The sequence below is a fragment of the Geotrypetes seraphini genome, chromosome 2 (assembly GCF_902459505.1).
Source record: "Geotrypetes seraphini chromosome 2, aGeoSer1.1, whole genome shotgun sequence".
Taxonomy (NCBI): Eukaryota; Metazoa; Chordata; class Amphibia; order Gymnophiona; family Dermophiidae; genus Geotrypetes; species Geotrypetes seraphini.
The window spans coordinates 103623407-103642841 of record NC_047085.1 but is presented as its reverse complement, the minus strand read 5'-3'; the positions used below and the strand labels follow the sequence as shown (position 1 = coordinate 103642841).

Below are 19435 nucleotides of genomic sequence, written 5' to 3'. Positions count from 1 at the left end.
TACAAAAAACCCTCGGTTGGATGCTCAGTACAAATAACATTTTAAGTAATAAGGAACCCCCATCCAGGCAATGCTTTCTAGAGCTTAACTATTCTCCAAGTGAAAAAATATTTCCTCCTATTGGTTTTAAAAGTATTTCCCTGTAACTTCATTGAGTGTCCCTTAGTCTTTGTAATTTTTGACAGAGTGAAAAATCGATCCACTTGTACCTGTTTTACTCCACTCAGGATTTTGATGACTCCAATCATATCTCCCCTCAGCTATCTCTTTTCCAAGCTGAAGAGCCCTAACCTTTTTAGTCTTTCTACATATGAGACAAGTTCCATCCCCTTTATCATCTTGGTCGCTCTTCTTTGAACCTTTTCTAGTGCCGCTATATCTTTCTTGAGATGAGACCAAAATTGAATGCACGCCGCACCATGAGGTGCGATACAGGGGCATTATAACATTCTTAGGCTTGCTAACCATCCCTTTTTTAATAATTCCTAGCATCTTGTTTGCTTTTCAGGCCACCACCACACATTGGGTGGAAAGTTTCATTGTATTATCTACAATGACACCCAGATCTTTTTCCCTGGTGCTAACCCCCAAGGTGGACCCTCTGCTAACTGCAATTTGGGTTATTCTTCCCAATGTGCATCACTTTGCGTTTGTCCATATTTAATTTCATCTGCCACTTGGATGCCCAGTCTTCCAATATCCTAAGGTCTGTCTGCAATTTTTCACAATCTGCATGTGTTTTAACAACTTTGAACAGTTTAGTGTCATCTGCAAATTTAATCATCTCACTCATTGTTCCAATTTCTGGATCATTTATAAATAAGTTAAATAGCACTGGTCCCATTACAGATCCCTGCAGCACTCCACTGTTTATTCTCCTTCATTGAGAAAAATGACCTTTAACCCTACCCTCTGTTTCCTATCCGATAACCAATTCCTAATCCACAACTGAACTTTGCCATCTATCCCATGACTCTCTTATTTTCTCAGGAGCCTCTCATGAGGAACTTTGTCAAAATCTTTCTGAAAATCTAGATACAATACATCAGCTGACTCAACCTTATCCACACGTTTATTCACACCTTCAAAGAAGTCAAGACAATTGGTGAGGAAAGATCTCCCTCGGCTGAACCCATGCTAACTCTGTCTCATTAAATCATGGGATCAGCATTAAATCATGGGATTCAGCATGGGTGTGGGCGGGGCAGGTAGGGATAACCGGCGTGCAACTTAATTTTGGAAGGCTGAAAGGCAGGGAGGGGGCACAAACTCGACAAAGGAGGAAGGGAAGGGGCATGAACATGGGACACAGAAGGGAAGGGGGCACTAACTTGGGACAGGAGGGAGGGAATAGAAAGGGAGAATTTCTGGGCATCAGTGTGTGAGTGAGAAAGGATGAAAGAAGCGAAAGGTAGAGATGCATGGGGAGACAAGGATGAGAGGAGACATGTTGGATATGGTGGTGGAGAGAGATAGATTGAAGGGGATGCAAGGGGGAGGAATGTTGGACATAGTGATGGAGGGAGACATGTAGCATTGTGCTGGAGAGGGGCGATAAAAGAAGAAATGGGCATGGGGCTGGTGGGCAGTGGTGGAAAATGCCGTACATGATCCAGGGTATGAGAGAAGGAGAAATGTTGGATATGGCAGTAGAGGGGGTGGGAGAGATGCCTGGATCTCTCAAGAAAGATGGACAGTGAGAGAGAGAGAGAGAGGGAGACATTTGCCAATAGGGGTGGAGGAGAGAGGAAGAAAAGTTGTATTCATGGAGTGATAGAAAGAGAGAGATGTTGGTTGGGGAAGGGAATGGGGTCCAGAGGAGAGGAAGCATGCAGGAAGCAGAAAGAAATAAAATATTGGATGCACAGTCAGAAGGAAATGCAACCAGACAACAAAGGTAGGAAAAATAATTTTATTTTCAATTTAGTGATCAAAATGCGTCAGTTTGTGAATTTATATCTGCTGTCTATATTTTGCTCTTTAGTTGTCTATTTTTCTATAGTTGTTGCTGATTGCATATTTTAAAGTTATCTGCCTTGACCTCTTTGAAAAAAAAAACCTGACTATAAATGATAATTAACATTTTCTCTGTGAACAGTGTGCTTTGCGTTTTTTAATTTTTTGGTTACTATTATGTATAATAAGATTATATTGTGTGCATATGAAAAATGGATGGAAGAAATTGCTTTACAATTAGAAACATAGAAACATAGAAATTTGACGGCAGAAAAGGGCTATAGCCCATCAAGTCTGCCCACTCTTCTGATCCACCCCATTAAGTCTGAGTACTAATGACCTAGTTCCTTAACTCTACCCTCGTAGGGATCCCACGTGTATGTCCCATTTATTCTTAAAGTCAAGCACGCTGGTGGCCTTGATCACCTGCATTGGAAGCTTGTTCCAGTGATCTACCACCCTTTCTGTGAAGAAATACTTAATGGTGTCACCATTAAATTTCCCTCCTCTGAGTTTGAGCGGATGCCCCCTTGTGACCGAGGGTCCTTTGGGAAAGAAGATGTCGTCTTCCACCTCGACACGTCCTGTGATGTATTTAAATGTCTCAATCATGTCCCCCCTTTCCCTGCGTTCCTCTAGAGTGTAGAGCTGCAATTTGTTTAGTCTTTCTTCGTACGGGAGACCTTTAAGCCCGGAGATCATCCTAGTGGCCATCCGTTGAACCGACTCAACTCTAAGCACGTCTTTATGGTAATGCGGCCTCCAGAATTGCACACAGTATTCCAGATGAGGTCTGACCATGGTTCTGTATAGTGGCATTATGACTTCAGGTTTGCGGCTGATGAAGTTTCTACTGATACATCCCATCATTTGCCTCGCCTTGGATGAGGCCTTCTCTACTTGTCTGGCAGCCTTCATGTCTGCACTGATGATTACTCCCAAGTCTCGTACTTCTGAAGTCCTAGCTAATGTTTCTCCATTTAAGGTGTAAGTTTTCCATGGATTTCCGCTGCCGAGATGCATGACCTTACATTTCTTAGCGTTGAAGCCCAGCTGCCATGTCGAGGACCAGTTTTCCAACGTAAGCAGATCCTGCGTCATACTATCCTGCCGATTGCTTTCACTTACTATATTACATATTTTGGCGTCATCAGCGAATAGTGTTACTTTACCCTGAAGCCCTTGGGTCAAGTCCCTTATGAATATGTTAAAGAGGAATGGACCCAGGACTGAGCCCTGTGGCACTCCGCTGGTCACATCCGATGTCTCAGAAAGGGTGCCGTTGACCACCACCCTCTGAAGTCTACCACTCAGCCAATCATTAACCCATGCAATTAGTGTCTCACCTAACCCCATCGATTTCATCTTGCTTAACAGTCTAGGTGTGGGATGCTGTCAAAAGCTTTACTGAAATCCAAGTACACTATGTCCAGAGATTCTCCCGAGTCTAGCTTCCCTGTTACCCAATCAAAGAAGCTGATAAGATTGGATTGGCATGACCTACCCTTAGTGAATCCATGTTGACTGGGATCCCTTAGATTCCCCTCGTCCAAAATCGTGTCTAATTTTCCTTTAAGTAGTGTTTCCATGAGTTTACACACTATTATTATGGGAGTGTCAGGGGGCGGAGCTTGGGCGGGGGTACTCAGTTGGTATTTGTTAGGCTTAGGGGGGTACTTGGCTTGAAGAAGTTGAGAAACACTGAAGTAGATGACAGAGAGATGATAAAGCAATTTAAGTTTCTTTGTAGTGGGAAAGAAAGCCAAGGTTCTTCTTGTGACCTTAACAGTGAGTATCAAAATATTTTTTCATTTTAATTTCAAAAGTTTTAAGTTCTTGGATTGTCTTAAAATTACCTTTTAGAACTCTCACCATAAAATCATTGGGGCAGTGGCCAGTTTTTTCAAAGTGCTGTCCAACATTGGGTAAAATCACAAATATCCAGCAAACAATAGAAAATTCTGTACAACCTTTCCCTAGCAGAACGAGCTGTCATAAAAAGCTTACAAAATAATCAAAACATTGTCATCAAGCCTGCAGACAAAAGGAGGTACTGTTGCCATGAGGTCTAAATGAGGTCGACCCTAGCTCTGTACTATGGCTTGAAATGATAAAGAACAGAAGCCACTCAGACTCAAAGTGCCCAGCCTAGATAAACAAGTGCGAGTGACAAAGGACACCCCTGAAGCTGCCTTGACTCCCAGAGCCACTGCCTTGAATAGCCTCTTGAGGACGACATCAAGTCGGCAGTACTGCATGTCCTTAAGCACCACACCGCCTTCACTCAAAAAGGAGGTGCGCTTGGTGAATTGAGCAACCACTCTAGGCTAAATGAAAAGTTGCTGACATTCCTGTGCCATAAGATACAAATGGGAAATGGCTCTTGCTACTTTGAGAGCCCCCTCCAGAGCATCTCACTGCTCGAAGATGAGAATGTTATCAGGATACTGATAACTGATACTGAGGGAGCTCAGAGAGGTTCTGGCGGGTCATATTAAAGGCTTATTCAACAAATCTCTGGAGACGGGGGTGGTTCCTGGGGATTGAAAGAGAGCGGATGTGGTCCCTATTCACAAAAGTGGTCACAAAGATGAAGCGGGAAACTACAGGCCGGTGAGCCTCACTTCGGTTGTTGGAAAAACAATGGAAGTGTTGCTGAAAGAAAGGATAGTGAACTTCCTAGAGTCTAATGGGCTACAGGATCCGAGGCAACATGGCTTTACAAAAGGTAAATCGTGCCAAACGAACCTGATTGAATTTTTTGATTGGGTGACCAGAGAACTGGATCGAGGACATATGCTAGATCAATGGCCTCAAACTCAAACCCTTTGCAGGGCTACATTTTGGATTTGTAGGGCCACAGAAAAAATAGTTATTAAAGAAATGACAACTTTGCATGAGGTAAAACTCATTATAGTTTATAAATCTTTCCTTTAACTGTTAAAGGAAGATTTATAAGAGTGCAGATTAAATCTGAGAGAATTGAGGTGGATGTTTAGGATTGAATTATATGGTCCCTGGAGGGTTAAATGAAACATCAGACTGGATGGCTCAGGTTGACTTTTAATTTAATTTGAGGGAAGAATGAATTTTCCGCTCCGGGTGGGATGCTGTTAAAAGTAAATGTAGAAGTAGAAAAAAGAAATAAAGCCAATACCAAAATAAAAAATAAATAATTGTTTAAGGTTTTTGGCTAGTTTTTAGGTCATTTGTAGGTTTTTTTTTAAATGTTTTGTCTATGTTTATAATTTGTGTATGTATGATGTTTGTACACTGCTTTAAATTCAAGCGGTTTATACATTTTGAAAATAAATAAATAAATAAAAGATCACTTAAATACTTTGTAGCAAGCAGTATATATTTTTTTGTTTTAAAGTAAAACTGAAAACTTACTTTTTTGAACAGACATTTGGCATAGTGCGTTGATGTAGTTTCAGCCATCCTTCCTTTTTTTCTAATTGGTTTATACTCATATGTTGATGAATTTAATGGCTAACTTGTTTTATTGTGAATTGTTTTATACAATTATTAATTGTCAACTCTTGAAGGGTGGGGTATAACAAATATTTTAAAACTCTTAAAAACTATTAAATTATATGAAAGGAATAAAATAGAATTGACTAAATGGAATGGAACTTACCTTGTATAAGGAATAATGTGATCTCATCTGTTTTCTAAAATGAATTAAAAACATATTTTTTTAGTTTACCTGTATACAGAAGATACATGCAATTCTGATTGCACACCGTATGCCTTCCAAACAAAGTGAAGCTACTTCAGTATCATCACAGTCTTGCAGACCCACACTGAATGCAGCTAGGAATGGTGTCCATGCCAACTACAAAAGAAGAAAATATTATACTCGGTGTAAACAAAAAGCTTTCCAGCATCAACTGCAAACTAAGATCGCTGCTGGATGTGGTATCTTCATTTTGTAAGAGGCAATTATAAAGTGCATAATCACAATTAAATATTCTTGACTTGAACATTTCCACTTTACCACCAGAATCCTGGGCTCCAGCAAGATTTTCTGTAAAAACGTAATTTGTGGGGGGAATGGCCTAAAACATAGTTCTGTCACTTATTTTCAGGCTCCAGATCAGAGAGGCCTGCAGGGAAGAGGAGTGGAGATGGTAAGCTTGGTTAGAGTAGTGGACAATCATTGTACTCCCTAACCTAGCCCTTCTTCTTCTTCTCCTGTTGCTCCTGCTTTTAGCCCACCCAAGCCTCTCACGGGTCCATAGTTATAAGAACATAAGAACTGCCATACTGGGACATACCGAAGGTTCATCAAGCCCAGTATCCTGTTTCCAACATTAGACAAACCAGGCCCCAAGTACCTAGTTAGATCCAAAGTAGCAAAACAGATTCTATGCTGCTTATCCTATGAATAAAACATAGTAACATAGTAAATGATGGCAGATAAAGACCTGAACGGTCCATTCAGTCTCATTAAAAAATACATGATTAGATTAACTTGTCTCTTCTTTGATATTTCTGGGCCAAACACTAAAAAGTCTGGTATTGTCCTAGGTTCCAAATGCTGAAGTTGCCATCCCAAGCTCACTCCAGCTTATCTAACCATCCCATTCTTTGCAGGATATCTACCATAAAGTATGTCCAATAACATCCTCCTGTTCCATATTAGTGGAATTCACACTGATGCCCATCCCAGCCCATCCTACACCGAATCACCATATATGGTACACAGACCGTGCAGGTCTGTCCAATATTGGCCTTAGTTCTTTAATTTACATCCTTCATTTTCTGATTAGATATCCTCTATTTTTAGTAGTGGATTTTCCCAAACCATCTCAATAATGGCCTATGGACTTCTCTTTTATGAAATTATCCAACCTTTTTTAAACCCCGCTAAGCTGATTTCACCACTTTCGTTGTTCTCTGGCAACAAAATCCAGAGTTTAATTACAAGTTTCCAAGTTTATTTTTCATTTGATATACTGTCTATCAATGATTATCTAGATTATCTAGATTACAAACAATAATGAATAAAAACATTATTGCAATTTTTCACAATCCTCTTGCGATTTAGCAACTTTAAATAACTTTGTGTTATCAGCAAATTGAACATAAGAATTGCTGCTGCTTGGTCAGACCAGTGGTCCATCGCGCCCAGCAGTCCGCTCACGCGGCGGCTCCCAAGTCAAAGACCTGTGCCCTAACTGAGACCAGCCCTACCTGCGTTCATTCTGGTTCAGCAGGAACTTGTCCAACCTTGTCTTGAATCCCTAGAGGATATTTTCCCTTATAACAGACTCCGGAAGAGCATTCCAGTTCTCTACCACTCTCAGGGTGAAGAAGAATTTCCTTATGTTTTTACGGAATCTATCCCCTTTTAACTTTAGAAAGTGCCCTCTCGTTCTCTCTACCTTTGAGAGGGTGAACAACCTGTCTTTATCTACTAAGTCTATTCCCTTCATTATCTTGAATGTTTCGATCATGTCCCCTCTCAGTCTCCTCTTTTCAAGGGAGAATAAGCCCAGCTTCTCTAATCTCTCACTGTACAGCAACTCCTCCAACCTCTTAACCATTTTAGTCACTCTTCTCTGGACCCTTTCGAGTTGTACCGTGTCCTTCTTCATGTATGGTGACCAGTGCTGGACGCAGTATTCCAGGTGAGGGCGTACAATGGCCCGGTACAGCGGCATGATAACCTTCTCCGATCTGTTGGTGATCCCCTTCTTAATCATTCTTAGCATTCTGTTCGCCCTTTTCGCCGCCCCCACACATTGTGCAGACGGCTTCATCGACTTGTTCACCAGTACTCCCAAGTCTCTTTCCTGGGGGGCCTCCAAGTACCACCCTGGACATCTTGTATTCATGTATGGGATTTTTGATACCGACATGCATTACCTTACACTTATCCACATTGAACCTCGTTTGCCATGACGCTGCCCATTTCTCGAGTGTGGTCATGCCGCATTGCAGATCTTCACTACTCTGAATAACTTCGTATCATCTGCAATTTTAATCACCTCACTCGTCGTACTCATTTCCAGATCATTTATGAAAATGTTGAAGAACACGGGTCCAAGCACCGAGCCCTGCAGCACCCCACTGGTGATGTTCTTCCAGTCCAAGTACTATATTGTCCATTTATCCCCGCTCTATTTCCTATCCGCTAGCCAGTTTTTAATCCACGTGAGTACTTCACCCTCTATTCCATGGCTCTCAATTTTCCGAAGAAGTCGATCATGCGGAACCTTGTCTAACGCCTTCTGAAAATCCAGATATACAATGTCGACTGGGTCACCCTTGTCTATCTGCCTGTTGACTCCCTCGAAGAAGTGCAGCAAGTTTGTCAAGCAAGATCGTCCTTTGCTGAAGCCATGCTGACTGGTCCTCATCAGACTGTGTCCATCAAGGTGATCAATGATGTGGTCTTTTATCAGCGCCTCTATCATCTTTCCCGGTACCGAGGTCAGACTCACCAGTCTGTAGTTTCCCGGATCTCCCCTAGTACCTTTTTTGAAGATCGGCATAACATTCGCCACCTTCCAGTCTTCCAGAAACTTTCCCGATTTGATCGACAGATTGGCTACTAGTTGAAGCAGTTCAGCTACAGTCCCTTTCAGTTCCTTAATGACCCTTGGATGAATGCCATCTGGTCCCTGGGATTTGTCGTTCTTAAGTCTATCAATCTGCTTGCATACTTCTTCTAGACCAGGGATCTCAAAGTTGAGTTTTCAGGATTTCCCCAATGAATATGCATTGAAAGCAGTGCATGCACATAGATCTCATACATATTCATTGGGGAAATCCTGAAAACCCGACTGGATTGCGGCCCTCAAGGACCGTCAACCTTGTCAGTTTCCCATCTTCACCTCCAGCGTATAGCCTGTCGGATTCCGGAATGTTGTGTATATCCTCTTTGGTAAATACATATGCAAAAAATGTGTTCAGTTTATCAGCGATGGCTTTGTCCTCCTTTAGCACTCCCTTTATTCCATGATCATCCAACTGTCCCACCGCTTCCTTTGCAGGTCGTTTCCCCTTAATATATCGAAAGAACAGCTTGAAGTTTTTCGCTTCCTTGGCTATTTTTTCCTCCTAGTCTCTTTTGGCCCCTTTTACCGCTTTATGGCACCTGCGTTGATGCTGTTTGTGCTTTTTCCAGTTTTCGTCTGTTTTTGACCTTTTCCATTCCTTAAACAAAGTCTTCTTGTCTCTGATTGCTTCCTTCATTAGTGATTCACATCTCAAGATCATTGATAAATGTTAAAATGCAGCGATCCCAGCACAAACCCCTGGAGAACCCCACTATTTACCCTTCTCTATTGAGAATATTGACCATTTAAACCCATTCTTTGTTTTTCAACCAGTTCTTAATCCACTTTCTTTATATCTACAAATTAAGTCCTGGCTATATATCTAAATATTCCTCACTATCTCATGTCAATATGGCTTCTTTCTCATATTATCTGCTATAGTAAACTAGCAGCCTTTGCATGTAATAGCAGATATAGGCCAAGTATCAATGGCTAGAGGTAGCTGGACTTTAACACTCCTCCCATCCTCTCCCATGCATTTCTTTCTATGGTTGAGTTCTAGCTTGTTGTAATTATTGAACTTCCTTATAGTCTGCAATTTATCAGTAACCAGCTTCATATGGATTACATCAAAAAAACTAGTCACAAAATTAAAAAAAATGTATGTAACTTAAATAGTCATGTTTAGCTAAAAATCATGAAAATATTGTAAGTGAAGTGATTCTAATAAAATAAAGAGTGCCATATTAAAGCAGCTTGAGTAACTAAAGATGAAGTGGATATTTTTTTGTGTTTAATTACTTTTTTTATAGAGAAAATGTAGGACCAAACAAGCGGCATTATGTAAAAAGTCAGGTAGTTTTAGGCAGAGAGGCTGTAATAATAATAATAATAATTTATTTCTTATATACCGCTATACCGTGAAGTTCAAAGCGGTTTACAATAAAGATACATTTGACAGTACATGGGATAGAAACTGTTTACAATAAAGATACGTTTAGTCATGGATTAGAAGGGTAGAGAGATGACATAGGAAATGTAGACATGGTGGAAAAGACCCTCTTTTCCAAAATTCTGTTTTATGGTATATCTTCCCGATTACTTTTCCACACCACATCAGTTTGTCTTCACCCCATCCTATCAGAAGTAGGGTTTCTCGGTCTTTGCCTTCCCAACTCTTCTAAAACACCTCTAAGATTCCTCCCACCCCGGCCCCCAATTTCAAAAATAGCATTTCTCAATTTTGTTGCAACTGGCTCACTGGCAAAATATACACATTTCCTTTCATACTGTACTATGCAAGTGAAGGTACATGAGGTGAAATTTAATAAGTATATATTTCAAAACAGATGGTACGTGATAAAACTATTACTATAAATGATGGTACATTAATACTACAAAGTATTAAAGTATTTGTATGCTACCTATATAAAAGCAATCATCCTTACCTTGAACATTGGTCTCACATGCTCTAGATGAGTTGCACTGGTGAATGGTGCCTGCACATGACTCACTGCTTCCATAAGAGCTTTTGCTGTTTTTGCCATTTGCTCCATTTCTAAGTTATAAAGCAGCCTTCTTTGCTTTTCATTAGCTACACCTGCAATCAAGGATATGCATATCCACTAAGCTTTTATTTCCATGTCACAATTAAGGTACAGAATAACAAACATTTTGAATTTTACTCAAGTTTTATGCTATTTTACTCAAGTTTTACTCAAGTTTTACTCAAGTTTTATGCTATTTAGAAAAATGAGAAATAAATATTAAATCATAGCATTACAACTCATAGCTGTACAACTCAGGATCCATGTTTCCCTTTTAAAGGTTGAACTGTATTGTTTCTAGCTAAGAATAACCCGCTACAACTTAGCAGAGAAACTATTTTTTTAGAACATTTTATTTTGATTGTCAACATACAACATGACAGGAGCAGTGGCGTACCAATAGGGGGGCGGTCCGCCCTGATTGCAAGCCCTGAGGGGGTGCTCCCGGCCTTGGCGTCCAGTTCCCCCCCCACCGACGTCTGGATTTTCCCCCCCTGGTCCCCCCTTGAGGTGGAGAAGCAGCCCGCAGCAGGATCACGATGCAAACGATCCCTGCGCTGCTTTGGTGCTGCTTCCTCCGCCACGGTCCCGCCCCCTCCTCTGACATCAGAGGAGGAGGCGGGATCACTGGCATCGTGATCCTGCTGCGGGTTGCTTCAATAACGTAGGTGGTGCGGGAAGGTCAGGGGAGCGAGCGGTCCTTCGGGATGGGTCGGGCAGGCAGGCCTTCAAGGGGTGGGGAGAGGCAAACCAGGGGGACAGGCGAGCTGGCCTTCAAGGCAGGCAGGCAGGCAGGCAAGCAGGCAGGCCAGTGGGACAGGCAGGCAGGCCTTCAAGGGGGGGACAGGCAGGCAGGCCTTCAAGGGGGGGGGACAGGCAGGCAGGCCAGGGGGGTCAGGTAGACAGGCCTTCAAGGGGGGGGACAGGCAGGCAGGCCTTCAAGGGGGGGACAGGCAGGCAGGCCTTCAAGGGGGGACGGGACAGGCAGGCAGGCCTTCAAGGGGGGACGGGACAGGCAGGCAGGCTTTCAAGGGGGGGGGACAGGCAGGCAGGCCAGGGGGACAGACAGGCAGGCCTTCAAGGGGGGAGGACAGGCAGTCAGGCCTTCAAGGGAGGGGGACAGGCAGTCAGGCAGGCCAGGGGGACAGGCAGGCAGGCCTGCCTGCCTTCAAGGGGGGAGGACAGGCAATCAAGCCTTCAAGAGGGGGGGACAGGAAGGCAGGCAGGCCAGGGGGACGGACAGGAAGGCAGGCCTTCAAGGGGGGACAGGCAGGCAGGCAGGCCTTCAAGAGGGGGGGACAGGAAGGCAGGCAGGCCTTCAAGGGGGGGACAAGCAGGCAGGCCTTCAAGGGGGGAGGGGTAGGCCTTCAAGGGGGACAGACAGGCAGGCCTTCAAGTGGGGGACAGGCCTTCGGGGAGGGGGGGTGCAGGCCTTCAGGGGTGGGATGCAGACCTTTAAGGGGGGACAGGCCTTCAGGGAGGAGTCCCTGGTGTAGAAGTACACGGTGGAAAGGGGGGGGGGGTTTCAAAGAGATGTGCATATGCCGGACTTTGGGTGGGAAGAAATAATGGGTCTGAAAATAGAGGAGAGGGAGAGAGATGATGGACCATGGTTTTTAGGGAGGGAAGGAACAGAAAGGGAGAGAAGTTGGACACAAGGGATGGTGTGGAGGGGGGGATAGAGATACTGGATAGGAGGGTAGTTGGGAAAAGAAAGGGAGAGATGGTGGACCCTGGGGTGGTGGGGAAGGAGGGAGAGATGCTGGATGAAAGGGTAGTTAAGAAAAGGTGGATCTGTGGAGGGAGACGAAAAAAGGAAAGATGCCAGACCTCCTGGGGAGGGAAGGGAAACGGGGAGGACAGAGATGGCAGATGGATGGTTAGCACGGAGCAAGAAGAAAGGAGATCCTGGCAAGCAAATTATCAGAAGACAACCAGAGCCTTGGACCAACAAGATTTGAAAAATAACCAGACAACAAAAGGTAGAAAAACTAATTTTATTTTCTGTTTTGTGATTACAATATATCAGATTTGAAATGTGTATCCTGCCAGAGCTGGTGTTAGACCGCAAACGTGAGCTAGGATTTAACAGAGAGGAAAAGTCCTTTTTGTTTCTTTATTTTATTTACACCACAGCGCCAGTGTGGTTATGAGAAGCCAAAGGGGGGTGAAAAAGCTATAAAATAAACCCACCAAGATGTTTGAAGAAAAAAAAACCACCCAATTGGGCAGGAAAATTGAATTGAAAAACCAATTCAATAGGCTGAATCGAATCAAAATTTTTAATTTTTTTTTCCTGAATCGGGCAGCACTAGTTTGCGCTACTGTCTTAGACTTTAGGACCTGGGATTGGGGAGAGATGGCATACTCAGTACTTTATAATGCAAGTGAAATGAGGATTTGGTCAGACTTTTGAAGGGTCTGCAGAAGAAAAATATTGTATAGGCCGGGGACATGAGACAGCAGGAAACGGGAACTTTTCTTCCTTCTATTTTTGTGAATGGCAAGGCTGAGGATGTCGGAAAGTTCAGTTAAAATATGTGCTTTATAAGAAAATATAATAATGTGTTTTATAAAGTTTATAAGCATTGCTGGCCTACCCGGTGAGGTGTTCCTTGTGGTGGTGGCAGCGTGTCAATGTGTTGAGAGGAAGAGGTGATCTGGGAAATTCTGCTGAGCAAACTCCGGGCCCATTTCCACCCCCCAGTTAGTCCACTCCACTCAGCTGGTTCACACACTGAGTGGGTCTTTGGGTGTTGTTCCTGGGTAGTTGTTTTGGGGTCTCTTCCAGTGGTTTGTCAGTATCTCCTTGTGGTCCAAGGAAGGAAACTTTGTTAACCTTAGCATTGACCTTCAGAATATCAAGTTTGTAACAGCGCTGCTTGTGTGGCATTAGGCTATGTAGTGATCGAAAGAAAAAAACAGACCTTTGCACATTTTTGCACTATATGGTGGGTGTATGAGGAGATTCACATTTCCTGCACAGCTAAGTCCTTGTGAAGTTACCTTGTTCTTTCTGTATTTGATATCTAGCAAGGTCTCTGTTTGGAAGGAAAGATCTAAGCTTAAAAATGAAGTGGCCAGAAGATATGGTAAAAGCAGATAACGTTGCTGGTTTTAAGAAAGGTTTGGACAAATTTCTGGAGGAAAAGTCCAAAGTCTGTTATTAAGACATGGGGGAAGTGTCTGCTTGCCCTGGATCGGTAGCATGGAATGTTGCTACTCTTTGGGTTTTGACCAGGTACTAGTGACCTGGATTAGTTACCATGAGAATGGGCTACTGGGCATTATGGACCATTGGTCTGACCCAGTTAGGCTATTCTTATGTTATGTTCTCATCTGTAGGGGCCTTTGTTTTCACTTCTTATTTTAATGTATTTTTTTCTGGGAACTTATCAGTGTTTTTTATAATGGGAACAAAAATGGAAGAGAATTAATGTGTGTGGAATGGGGGGGGGGGGGTAACTAATTTCTTCAGCTAAATAATTCAATCCACCTCAACCAGACATAGGAGAACACACGCACCATTCACACACCCTCCAACCAAAAACGTCAAAAGAAAAAAACTGTTCGACAACTTCCTAGCCATTCGAGCTGCAACACTCGACCCCCCAACTCTACAACCTATTGACCTCGACCACAGACTACAAAACCTTCAAAAAAGAAATAAAAACCCTTCTATTCAAAAAACACATAAAACCGAACTAACACAATCAGAACTGTCCCAAGCATCACCTGCAACTACTCCATATGTACTTCTAATGTCATGACAATTCAGACATAATTTATGTTATGTTTGGAATAATGGTTACATATATGAGGTTCAATAAAAGAAAATTTTCACTGCCTGTTTCTATTCTGACCATTTATTCCGTTTCATGGTTATTACAAAAAATATTTTTTTACATGGGGGGTGTCAAAAAATGATGGGCCTCGGGTGCCACATACCCTAGGTACGCCACTGGACAGGAGGCTTACCTTCTCCAGTATCTTAAACATGAAGGGTCAATAGACCCTATCAAATGTCTTCTCTGTGGCAATGAATAGGAGGAAGAGGAATTTCTGGGCCAGCCACACCTTTAAAACACCATTTAAGACTATTCACATACTGTCAGAGACTTGGAGGCCCAGCACAAACTTGTCTATGCACCAAGCCAATAAGCCATCCCGTCAACCGATTAGCCACTATTCTAGCGGGAGAGTGTGGTGCAGTGGTTAAAGCTACAGCCTCAGCACCCTGAGGCTGTGGATTCAAACCCATGCTGCTTCTTGTGACCCGGAGCAAGTCACTTAATCCCCCTATTGCCCCAGGTACATTAGATAGATTGAGAGCTCGCCTGGATAGACAGGGAAAAATGCTCGAGTACCTGAATAAATTCATGTAAACCGTTCTGAGCTTCCCCGGGAGGACGGTATAGAAAAATGAATAAATAAATAAATTCTAATAAATATCTTTGTATCGGTACCCAATATAGAGATAGGTCTGTAAGAGCCACATCACTATTCTTTTCATTCTTATGTACTACAGTAATTCTTGCCAGTCTCATATATTAGGGTCATTTCATGTCAAGTAGTTTAGAGCTCCCCACTTGACCATCTCAGAAACTAATGAAATCTTTTCAGGGGATATCCAAAGTTTTGGGGCATGATCTCAACTAGGTCCAGAGTTAGGGGCCCTTTTATTTGGGCTACTTTTTGTATCCAAAAATACTAAAAAGATGTCAACTTTGGATTCAGGTTATAGAAAGAACAGTTGGTCAACCAGGATGAAAGCACATTTCTGGGACAACTTTTTAGGCTCAATCCAAAAATACTGCTCATAACAGTGACAGATGCTTTGTTGGTAGGTGGGAGATGTTCTGACACAGGTGAAGAAGGTAGAAAAGGTCAAACTTGAGTAGTGTCTAAGAGAGCTCTGATGCAGTCCTAGGTCTGGGTTAGCTGTAGATACAACTTCTGGTAGTTCATTGCAAACCCCCAGGAGTTCCAACAGATTTACTTTTGAATTAATGGCGTACTGAGCTTATTGTGATGAGGCCTTGACCAACCAGTTGTCTAGATAAGGAAATATGTGAAATCACCACGAGAGAAGGGTTGTACAGTAGCTACTACCACCAGGCATTGTGAATGTTTCTGTTCCAATGTGGGTATATATGTGTGAGTGTTGTACTCAGTAGGGTTAGCAGTGACATGTGGGGCCTTTTTTTCTCCATTTAGGGTATAAGGTGGTTTGTTTAGAGTGATTATGTGCCCTTTCCTTAGGATTTATTGGTAATTGAAATCACCCATTATTATACTGTTGCCCAATTTGCCAGCTTTCCTAATCTCTGAAAAAAATGTCTTCATCTGTCTGATCATTTTGTCCAGGGGATGGTAGTATAACCCTACCTTTATATTCCTTCCCTTCACACATAGAATTTCTATTTCTTATGAATGCCACACTGCTATCTATGTCATGCAGAATATTTATTTTTAATGATTCAATTCCCTCTTTAACTTATAGCACAACCCCCCACCAATCTGATCTACTCTATCCTTGCGATATAATTTGTACTCAAATAATAGTGTCCCATTGATTTTCCTCCTTCCACCAGGTCTCTGAGATGCCTATTATATCTACCTCATCATTCAATGCTATATACTCTAATTCTCCTATTTTATTTTTTTAGGCTTCTAGCATTTGTATACAAACACTTCAAATTGTGTGTTTTCCTTGTAACTACAGGTAGCTGAGAAGACAGGGAAAATTTCAGTCTTTTACTCTGCCTTCCTCTTAAACCAGGGGTGTCCAATGTCGGTCCTCGAGGGCCGCAATCCAGTCGGGTTTTCAGGATTTCCCCAATGAATATGCATTGAAAGCAGTGCATGCAAATAGATCTCATGCATATTCATTGGGGAAATCCTGAAAACCCGACTGGATTGCGGCCCTCGAGGACTGACATTGGACACCCCTGTCTTAAACCCTCCTGGTTTTCTTTCACCATTATTGGGACTTCTCTACTGGGACTCCCTAAATATCCTATTTCAATAGCATCCTTCAAGGATACCTCACACACAGAACCATCCGCTCCTGGGCGACTGTCGGCTTCCCCCTGCATCTCAGTTTAAAAGCTGCTCTATCTCCTTTTTAAATGTTAGCGCCAGCAGCCTGGTTCCATCCCGGTTAAGATAGTGTCCATCCTTTTGGAACAAGCTCCCCCTTTCCCAGAAGGTTGCCCAGTTCCTAACAAGTCTAAATCCCTCATCATTATAGTAGGAAGAACTTCTAAAGGTACTGGAATCCTACAAGATGACTAAGATGTTTGTAATATTTGAGCTTTAGATAAAGTAGTCACACAATCATTATGTTTCTTAATTTTATCTACAGCCTCCTCAATGCTTTTCCCAAAGAGGTCAGTACCTTTGCAAGGGACATTAGAGAGACATCCCTGTACTGGTTATTCTTATGTTCTTATCTACAGTGTCGAGGTGGTGGAGAAGGGTCAGATGGAATACCTTAAGAATCATCTGTAGAGTAGTCAGGGAAGTCATCATTGGAATGTGGTGACAGGTCAGAATCAAATTTGTTGTAGTATTCTCTTCTAGATGTTCCTGATATAGAGCGTCAAGTCAAGCATCAAGATTAGCATTGAGAATGTGTCAAGGAGCTACAGGTTAATTATGCTCTTTCAAGGACGAAGCATGCGTCAAGCATCTCCTGGATGTTGTTGCTCAATGTTGAGAAAGCATCCTGGAGCGTTGTCTGGAACAACACACTAACACATCCTTGGACTGAGCTAAGGCTGGCACAGAGGCTGCATGAGCCTGGGTTATCTACAACTGCAGCAGCCATGGAAGCTCTTGATGGAGTCATGTCCAAAGCTTTACTTGTATCAATGGCACCGGTACCATTATAGGCAAAGGTACAGAAGGCGTTTGAGATACTGGGTGTTAAGGCATGCCTCTGAGAGGACACCAGTTGGGGAGAAAGTGATCAGTCTTCTGTGCTTAGGTTGTATCGAGGCACTTGAAGCTTCGAAAGATGCTAATTTCAAAGCAGCACTAAGTTAATAAAGAGACTTTTGTGAGGGCATAATTCATTCAACTCTTCTCTTGAAAGTGTATAGTTCTCAACACCTTCAATAACCCCTCACTTCCAAAGATAAACCCTCAGAAATACCACCTAAATACTCAAAAATTTCACTGTATTAGGCTTTATGTACTACTTCCTCAATGGGTCTTACAACTCATATCAAATTTTTATTTAGTTTACTTAACCGCCTTAAATGAATGTAGATGTTTAAATACTTAGCTTATACTTGTGGTCTTATTTACACCCAGTGAGAAAATAGTACATAAAGCCTAATACAATGAAATTTTTAAGTATTTAGGTGGTATTTCTGAGGGTTTATATGTATACATCTTTGGAAGTGAGTGGTTATTGAAGGTATTGAGAACTATACACTTTCAAGAGAACAGCAGAAAGATGCCAAGGCATGTCTGTTAGGGGAGACTTGTTTATGCCTCTTAACTTTCTTACATTGTTCCCCTGAAGCAAGCTGTACAGACAATGAAGAAGTGGAATTCCGACACTGTGTTGACTCGGAGCGATGCGACACAAACGTAGTTGGGGGGGGTCGATGCTGGTGTTGAAGGAAGTTGAGCATCTGGTTCGGAATCCCCAACCACGCTCGATGTCCCCAATGCAGTACCAAAGTGCTTCTCAAATTGAACTTTATGGGCCTTCAACCTACATTTCCCTTCTCCTAAAGTCCTTCCATCTGCCCGCATTTTTTTCTATATAAGTGTTGACAACAAAATTCCTAGAAGTAATCCCATCCATATGAGTCCCCACCCTCTTGAGTCCCTCTTGACACCAATATCAACTTTTCTCCTGAGCTTATACAAGCTGCCACAGTTCATGATGCATGTATTCCCTTGCAGGGTTGTCCCAAGGGTATCTGGCACATCGTACTGGCTCTGCAGAAAAAAAATGGAACTGAGGTGGACATGTGGGATGTCACAGCAGGAAATAGTGTAAACGCAGTCAGAGTCTAAGGTTCTTCAAAGTACTAAAGCTATGGGAAGCTTTCCTATATTGGGATCTGTTGGACAGCATTACCTGGTCAAGAAAGCTTACTATCTTGCCTGTTATTAGTTTAAAAAAAACAAACCAAAAAACTCCTGTTGGGAATGCCTAGTACAGATCACAGTAAAAATGGCACTGATGCAAAAGAAAACTTTTAAAACTACTATAGCAGTAAGGGGAAATTTAAAATAACACCAAGATAGGTTTTTGTTTGAAAAAACTCATTCCATAAAGCTCAATGTGAGGGAGGGAGTGGTAAAGATGTAAGTTTCCTTAGAATTACTTCCTCACAGGTGCTGATTGTGAGCTACCTTAGAATAGGAGGAGTTTATCTGTTGAGTCAGAGGGGCAGAGCTCAGGAAGGGAAGAGGTTAAATGACCTACTCCTAGAGCAATAGATCAGGAAGGCCCCAAGATAAGAAGCCTTCAAGGGAGCAGTCCTAAGGCCCTCCAAGCATATGCAGAGAAGGCCCTCCAAGCATATGCAGAGGGAAGTACCTGAGGGAAGTGCATGAGGTGGGAAACTATGTATGTGTTCAACTCAGACTTCAGCTGTTGTAGGAAGACTGACAAGGTAGGAGATAACCTTGTAACATATCAAGAGAGTACTTGATTTTGGTGTAGGCCCAGACAAGGCTCATACAGGTATTAGGAGCCAGCCCTGTTAAAGACCATTTGAAGAGAGAGACTGAGACTAATTAAAAGGCCTAAGCCTGTAAATTAACAGAATTTATTACTGAATACATGAAGCATTTTGACTTTTATCTACAACCATGGGTGCCAAATTTGTGTGAGGTCCTATAGTCAGCCACTAGCACCGCTGCCATATCCAATTAAATAACTACAGCAGAAAA

At 42.4% G+C, this 19435-nt stretch overlaps 1 protein-coding gene across 1 annotated transcript in view; it reads right to left on the bottom strand.

The window, feature by feature from the left end:
* The window catches only part of ARFGEF1 (ADP ribosylation factor guanine nucleotide exchange factor 1), a 382919-nt gene that overhangs the window by 134353 nt on the left and 229131 nt on the right, over nt 1-19435 (bottom strand). Inside the window, exons 19-20 of the mRNA XM_033933351.1 lie at nt 10415-10566; nt 5666-5794 (exon numbers count right to left, since the gene is read on the bottom strand). Coding sequence (XP_033789242.1) covers nt 5666-5794; nt 10415-10566 — 281 coding nt within the window. The remainder of the gene's footprint in view (nt 1-5665; nt 5795-10414; nt 10567-19435) is intronic.